The sequence below is a fragment of the Camellia sinensis genome, chromosome 13 (genome assembly GCF_055761805.1).
Source record: "Camellia sinensis isolate YWXY chromosome 13, ASM5576180v1, whole genome shotgun sequence".
Taxonomy (NCBI): Eukaryota; Viridiplantae; Streptophyta; class Magnoliopsida; order Ericales; family Theaceae; genus Camellia; species Camellia sinensis.
In genome coordinates, this window is record NC_138973.1 from 17,319,996 (window position 1) to 17,328,140 (window position 8,145).

An 8,145-nucleotide genomic window follows, 5' to 3' on the forward strand; every position below is an offset into this window, starting at 1 on the left:
TCACTTTAATCCTTGACTTTTCAATTTAGACACATTTGACCCTGAATTTTGAATCTTGTTCAAAATAAGGATAATTGAAGATACCATTGTTTAATTTCAAGGGCAAAATCATCAATTTAATAAAATATAAACTAATTTGATAAAAATAAATGTCAAAAAAATATTTTTAATTATTTTTAATTTTTTTTCGCACCAATTATAAAATTATGTAAAATTAATAAAAATTACATGATTAATTTTTAAAAATTAATTTCACATGATCATTATCCAAACAAATAAAAAAAAATTAATTTGGTAAAAAAAAATAAATGTTTAAAAGATTTATCAATTTTACATAATTTTATTTTTAGTTGGTAGAAATAATTTTTAAAAATTCAAAAATATTTGTTTGACATTTATTTTTCTCAAATTAGTTTATATTTTATCAAATTGATGATTTTACCCTTGAAAAATTTAATGATATTTTCAATTGTCCTTATTTGTAACAAAATTCAAAATTCATGATCAAATGTGTCACAATTGAAAAGTTAGAAACCAAACTATAGGGACTATTAGTGTGATTCACCCTAAAAAAAATTAGAATGATATTTTAATCACACTTGATTTGATTGAGTGTGATAATATTTATTTTTTATGTCACTTTTCAATTAAGTGTAATTATATATATATTTTTTTAATCACACCTTTTAATTAACACGTGATTATATTTATTTTTATATCACTTTTTAATTAAATGTCATTATATATAATATTAATTTTTAATCATACTTTTTAAATAAGTATTATATATATATATATTAATCACAGTTTTTAAATCAGTGTGATTATATATGTATTTTAATCACACTCTCTAAATAGGTGTGATCGTATCGATTTCATTTTATTTTAATCACACTTTCTAAATAAGTGTGATTATATATGTATTTTAATTATAAGTGATTGAATAAAATATTTCTATTTCATTTTTATACAAAATCTGATTACAAAGTTGGCGCCTATTCTGTACCATCATTGAGAGCAAATGACTCTTGACTTTCCCAACATCAGAATCACTTCTCCTGTTGAAACAGAGCCCTTCAGTTTCTTCATCTCAGCTCCGAACAACGGTTGCCTTTCTCAACAAAATTGAATCTCTTCTCCTTGCTGAAACGAAGCCGTTCATTTTTTCATCATAGCTCCGAACCACCATTGAAGTTACTCACTCAAACCACCATTGAAGTTTGTCTTTCCAATAAAAAATCTCTTGAAATTCCTGGTAAGTCCTCTGGTTTTTATGCCTCTTTTGTGTGTATTTCTGTTGGTATAGTAGATTCACAAATTTTGCAGAGTTTTCTTCTCTGTCTGTGTATTTTGCAGAGTTTTCTTCTCTATCTCTGTCTGTGTGTTTATCCTCTTCACGAAGAGGTTTTCCATGCTTTTGATTGCACGAGGCGGGGTCACTGTTGTGTGACTCCCGCTGCTGTTCCTGCTGTGGCACATATAGTGCTCTCTTATCTTTATTTATTTTATTTTTTTTCAAATCCTTCTCTCATGGTGTTGTTTGCTGGAGCAAGATTGCAATAATATAATATATTTATTTATTAATCTATTAAAATAAACACAAAAGAATGTTTATATATATGGGTACACATATTAAAACTTATTAATTTAACTAAAATTATTATTATACAAATTTGTTTTGCTAAATGCAAAATCAATGAGATTTTTTTTAAAGAAAAAGAGAAAAAAAAAAAAAAGAAGAAGAAGAAGAAGGCAAACACAACTTTGTTACACAACTGAACTGAAGAAAAAAAATAAAATCCCTCCCACACTTTGCAGTTTTTAATCATACAACAAATGGTCCCTAAAATTATTTTAAAATATATTGTGACATTTATAATGTAAAATAATAATTTTACTTATATCATACTATAAAAATATAACTTAAATTAATAAGTTTTATTTTAAATTAATTTATTTATGTGTACCCATATATATAAATATTCTTTTGTGTTTATTTTAATAGATTAATAAATAAAAATATTATATTATTGCAAATATCTTGCTCCAACAAATAACACCATGAGCATGTGATAAGGATTTGAAAAATAACAAATAAATAAAGATAAAATGGGACCGTATGGACCACAGCAGGAAAGGAAACAGCAGTGGTCACACAGCAGTGACCCTGCATTCTTGATGTATAGGCTATCAATAATTAATATTACTTGATTTGGAGGATATTGATAGCAAAATAAGAGGAATGCCATATTTTTCATTTTAAAGCAGCATAGACAAGAGGAATGTCAAATCACAGGCAGCATTTTGGATTAGAATTTGATATAAATTTAGATCTATACTTATTATGTAATTTGAATTCTTGCTTTCAAGTTTGAATGCATTCTTTTGGTATATTGAGTTTATGACTATTTCATTAAAAGTGCTTTACATGCTTTGGTCAATGTATTTTCTTATTATACTTGGCATTATCCTAGAAGTCACCTGAGAGATTATCAGACACCGGGACATGGTGATTTCCTAAAAATTAAGATACGAACATGACAGAGATATGACAATTTTATATATATAATTTTTGCTGTTTTTATGAATATTGCACCCACAAATAACCAAAAAAATGAAACATTAACAAAAATTCAACATGAAAAAACAACTCAAATTATAAACTTTAATGAATTTAAAGGGTATTGGAAAATATTTTTTATTAATTATAAACTATTACATCATAGTTGTTTGCCTTTATCAACATTAGAAATTGTGGGTCTGCTTCTAGCATAAGTAGAAAACTTTCCTATAATCATTACAAGTTATAAAAATAACAATTTCAACAATCAAACATTGATTTAGATAAGGGAAAAAATGCCACTGGTATTGTTTACGGAGAATACTACAAAGTGATGATTAAAATAGACAAGATGTTTACATAGTTGTGATTATAAATTTATAATGACACTTTTTACAACATATAGAAGATAATATCTAGGAGTGTGTCCAAAGGTAGGACACACATGTTCATTACCTATCCCCGACATGTCAAGGAGGAAAAAAGATAATTAAAAAATGAGGCATGCCACGTGGTGTGTTTGGTATTCATCCCGGTGTGTCAGAGGTGAGTCAATGTTCGACATGTGTTGGACACAGAAACAACTAAGTTGAAGTGTCCATGCTTTATAGATGTGCCTTAGATTTTTTTAATAGATGTGGAATCAATTAAACTAATTTATTTGCTACCTGTCTTTTTGAATAGATGTGGAATCAATTAAACTAATTTAGATTGGCTTCTCCAGATCAAAAAATTACAGAACCATAATAGAAATCATGATTTCACCTGAAGTGTCCATACTCCTTTAGGACCTTGGAAATCAGGTATCCCACAAGATGTTGATATTCCTGCACTTGTAAATACTACTAGGTGCTTACTCTGCAAGTACAGAAGAAGAAATTCAAAACGGTTAAATAATAATTAATCTAGAAGAGATGTTTTTGAAGATGTAAGAGACAATGTGATTAATTAGTTTTAGATTTTAGAAGTCCTTAACCTTCGGTATCATCAGCGCAAGCTTTTTAATCTGCCATTCAACAGTAAAACAAATGATATCAGAGAGCTGAAACAAGATCACAGAACCTCTAACAAAAAATTGGTATATAGTTATTGAACAATACAGTACTTATATATTATTAGGATCAAAACATGGTTATAAAAGGAGCATTAGAAGAGCATTATGAAGTTGGTGAAACTTAACAAAACCCACCCAATTTAAATAGAGAAAACAAGCTGACCTTGACAAGATTTAAAGGAACAACAATAAAACACTCTAATTAATTTGAATTTTTTATTGAATTGAATCTAGTTCTTAGCTCTTTTTATTTTATTTTATATTATATATATTTATTTTCCCCCTCTTGTTTCTGTTAATCTATGTGAATATTCGATGCCATTTGATTTCAATAGAAAGTACATCATTCACTCTCTGTATAACTGTGTTTATTTCATGTATATTCAGTATCATCCTTCTAACTATTCAGCACATCTTTATCAAAGATTTGAAAGGGCTTTGAAAGAGAGCATTTCTTCAAATGTAAGAATCCAAAAATTTCAACATTTTGCACTGTAGTTTTGCCCTACTAGCAGATTCAACTTTAAAATAATAATAATAATAATAATAATAATAATAATAATAATAATAATAATAATAATAATAATAATAATAATTGGACTGTCTATAAGATGTTGGCATTTTTACTTGTAGTTCATAGTTAATGTTGCCCCTATTATTTGCTATACTAGTTTGTCCTGTTGCTCATGCATATTTTGCCCAATAACGAAGATCAAGATCAACCCCAAAGAACATAGATTTCCATGTCTGCATGTATATTCATTCATTATGGTTTTTTCGAAGAAATCAAATGAAGTATTGTAACATACTCCACAAATCTAATACTGTTAAAGGTCTATAATAACCCAATGTCTAATACATTGTGCATTATAGAAACTCAACCACAATTCTATCAGAAATGATAACCACCAAGTAGGGAAAAAAAATCCTTTTGTTCTCCACGTTATGAGCATTTTTTTTTTTAGTGGTTAGAATGAGAATCAGGTAGAGATATTAAGCAAAGTGACTCACTTACCAATTTTTTATTTTATATTCTAATTTCTTTGTTGGTATAGGTATTCAAAAATACATTTAAAATGGACAAATCTTGGATGTTCAAGGATAGAAGATCAAAAGACTATGAGAATGGAGTTGAACAATTTCTTAATTCTGCTATGATCCATGCAAGTGATCTTCAATCCATACGTTGTCCTTGCAGAGTCTGTGGAAACTTGAGAAGCCAACCTATTCGAGAGATTAGAAATCATCTCTTTTTCAATGGTGTTGACCAAAGTTATACCACATGGATATGGCATGGAGAAGCAGTCACTCGTGGGACATCACCATGTTTAAATGAGCAAGATTTTTCCCAACAACAATTTGACCCATCTCCCACAGACAATGTAGCTGAAACAATAGAAATGGTTCAAGATGCATACGATCATTGCACGGCTGATCCTGAAGTGTTTAAGAAATTACTTGAAGATGCTGAAAAACCATTGTATCCGGGTTGCACAAAGTTTACCAAGTTATCTGCATTAGTTAAACTGTATAACTTCAAAACTACGAATAGTCTATCTCACACTGGGTTTTCAGACCTACTGACGTTGTTGGGTGATATGCTGCCATTGAACAATGAAATACCATCATCCATGTATGAGGCTGGGAAGACGTTTGCTGCATTGGGAATGGGATATGAGAAAATACATGCATGTCCATATGATTGCATACTCTATAGAAAGGAGTACAAAGATGCAACTTCATGTCCTACATGTGGTACATCTAGATGGAAGTTGAAGAAGAATTCCACTGAAATAAGAAAGGATGTGCCTACAAAAGTTTTATGGTATTTTCCACCTATCCCAAGGTTTCGAAGAATGTTCCAATCAGCAAAAATAGCGAAGGATTTGACATGGCATGCTCACGAAAGAGATTATGATGGCACAATGTGTCACCCAGCGGATTCTCCATCATGGAAGTTAGTAGACCACAAGTGGCCAGATTTCGCTGCAGAGCCAAGAAACCTTCGATTAGCTATTTCTGCAGATGGAATAAATCCACACAGTTCCCTTAGCAGTAGGTATAGTTGTTGGCCAGTTATAATGATTACCTACAATCTTCCACCGTGGTTATGTATGAAGAGGAAATTTATGATGTTATCATTGTTAATATCCGGTCCACAACAACCTGGCAATGACATTGATGTTTACTTGGCACCACTAATTGATGATTTGAAAATGTTGTGGGAGGTAGGTGTTGAAGCTTATGATGCTTATAAAGAAGAACACTTCAGGCTGAAGGCTATATTGTTGTGGACAATTAACGACTTTCCAGCATTAGGTAATTTGAGCGGTTGTACTGTAAAGGGATATTATGCATGTCCAATTTGCAGTGAAGGAACATGTTCTCATAGATTAAAATATGGTAAGAAGAACACATATGTTGGCCACAGAAAATTTCTTCCACGCTATCATCCATATCGAAGGCAAAAAAAGGCTTTTAATGGTGAGCAAGAGTTTGGATTAGCCCCAATACCATTAACTGGGGAGGAGATATTAAATAAGGTTGAAGGGCTTGTAACCATATGGGGAAAGAAAAATAAAAAAGCATTACATGTTGGTGGTACAAAATGTTGGAAGAAGAAATCATTATTCTTTGATCTTGAATATTGGAAGTACTTACATGTTCGACATAATTTGGATGTTATGCATATTGAGAAGAATGTGTGTGAGAGCCTCATTGGTACGTTACTTAATATTCCAGGAAAAACAAAGGATGGAATTAATTCTCGCCTTGATCTTGTAGAAATGGGTTTGCGTGAAGAATTGGCACCACAAATTGGGGAGAAGCGAACATACTTGCCTCCAGCATGTTACACATTATCAAAGGAGGAGAAAAGAAGAGTATGTACAACATTATTGGAATTGAAGGTTCCAGAAGGATACTCTTCAAATTTGGGAATTCGTGTATCAATGCAAGATTTGAAACTTTATGGTCTAAAATCACATGATTGTCATGTATTGATGCAACAGTTACTACCTGTGGCAATACGATCTGTGTTACCTAAGCATGTGAGACATGCCATTATTAGGTTATGTTTCTTTTTCAATGCTATTTGTAGCAAAGTGGTGGATGTGGGAAAATTAGATGAGATTCAAAAAGAGCTTGTGGTCACATTGTGTTTGCTTGAAAAGTACTTGCCACCTTCGTTCTTTGATATCATGGTGCATTTGACAGTGCATCTTGTTAGAGAAGTTCGACTTTGTGGACCAGTTCACTTTAGATGGATGTACCAATTTGAGAGGTTCATGAAGATCTTAAAGGGTTATGTTCGTAATCGTAATTGTCCTGAAGGTTGCATTGCTGAAAGTTACATTGTAGAAGAAGCTGTTGAGTTTTGTGCAGAGTACTTATCTGGAGTGGATGCAATCGGGATTCCTTCTAATAGGAACATGACAGTTGATGATGATATAGAAATTGGAAGGCCTTTATCAAGTGGTTATGTTGTTACTGTTGATCGTAATGAATGGGAGCAAGCACATCGTTATGTGTTAGAAAATACAAGTGACATTCAACCATACATTGAGTAAGAATATTTCATGTACATTTTTGTATAATTGTATTCTCACAAGTTAGAAATTTATCTCATAATATATTGCTTTATTGATGATTTGATAGGGAGCATATGGCTTGGTTGAAGCTAAAATATCATCGTCAATCACAAAGTCAAAAATGGCTACAAATTGAGCATAATAAAACATTTATGTATTGGCTTCGTGAAAAGGTATTGGGGTAATTCAACATTTATCTTTTTCTAATAGCAAATATTATTAAGAAAAAGTTACCTAACTATTCAACCATATACAGGTCTCAAAGGAATTAAGTGGCCAAAATAATATCTCAAATAATCTGAAGTGGATAGCACAAGGACCTCGATTGGATGTTATAAAATTCCCTGGCTATATCATCAATGGTTGCCGTTATCACACAAAAGATCGGGATAACTCGCGAGTTAGCCAAAACAGTGGAGTTAGTTTAGTGGCGACAACAATGCATGTGACAGGTTACAAGGATAAGAACCCAGTGTTTACTGATATGAGTTACTATGGAGTTATTATTGAGATATGGCAACTTGACTACAATATGTTCAAGATTCCAGTATTTAAGTGTGATTGGGTTGACAACACAAAGGGAATTAGAGTGGATGAGTTGGGTTTCACATTAGTTGAGTTAGGGAGGATAGGCCATAAAGACGATCCCTTCATTTTGGCTTCCCAAGCTAAGCAAGTTTTTTATGTACAAGATCAACTTGATTCGAGATGGTCAGTTGTGCTAGAACCTCCTCAAAAACAATATTCTTGTGAAAAGGATGATGAGTTCAATGATTTTTGTATAGAGCATCATGGTTTTACAAAAGTTTTGCCAGAAGTTGAATCATTAGATGTGGTTGATGATTCTATGTCATCTTACATGCGAGGAGATTGTGAGGGAACTTGGCTCGATAATCCATGATGAAAAAAAAAATGTCTTTGTAAGAATGTATGTCTAAGTA

The 8,145-nt window shown here is 31.4% G+C and overlaps 1 protein-coding gene across 1 annotated transcript; it reads left to right on the plus strand.

Annotated features, from left to right (window-relative positions):
• The first annotated feature begins 1,016 nt into the window (after positions 1-1,016).
• LOC145806023 (uncharacterized) lies at positions 1,017-8,123 on the plus strand. The gene is made up of 4 exons (XM_082901630.1): positions 1,017-1,255; positions 4,670-7,179; positions 7,272-7,377; positions 7,461-8,123. Exons 2-4 carry the CDS (start codon positions 4,691-4,693, stop codon positions 8,103-8,105), a joined length of 3,240 nt encoding a protein of 1,079 aa, XP_082757756.1. The 5' UTR covers positions 1,017-1,255; positions 4,670-4,690; the 3' UTR covers positions 8,106-8,123.
• Positions 8,124-8,145: the final 22 nt, after the last annotated feature.

What these genes read in the sequence shown, in the direction of transcription:
- LOC145806023 (XM_082901630.1), top strand. Translation starts at nt 4,691, where the DNA reads ATGGACAAATCTTGGATGTTCAAGGATAGAAGATCAAAAGACTATGAG. An exon ending in GACATTCAACCATACATTGA is followed by an intron (nt 7,180 to 7,271) that starts GTAAGAATATTT and finishes ATGATTTGATAG; the next exon opens with GGAGCATATGGCTTGGTTGA. An exon ending in TGTATTGGCTTCGTGAAAAG is followed by an intron (nt 7,378 to 7,460) that starts GTATTGGGGTAA and finishes AACCATATACAG; the next exon opens with GTCTCAAAGGAATTAAGTGG.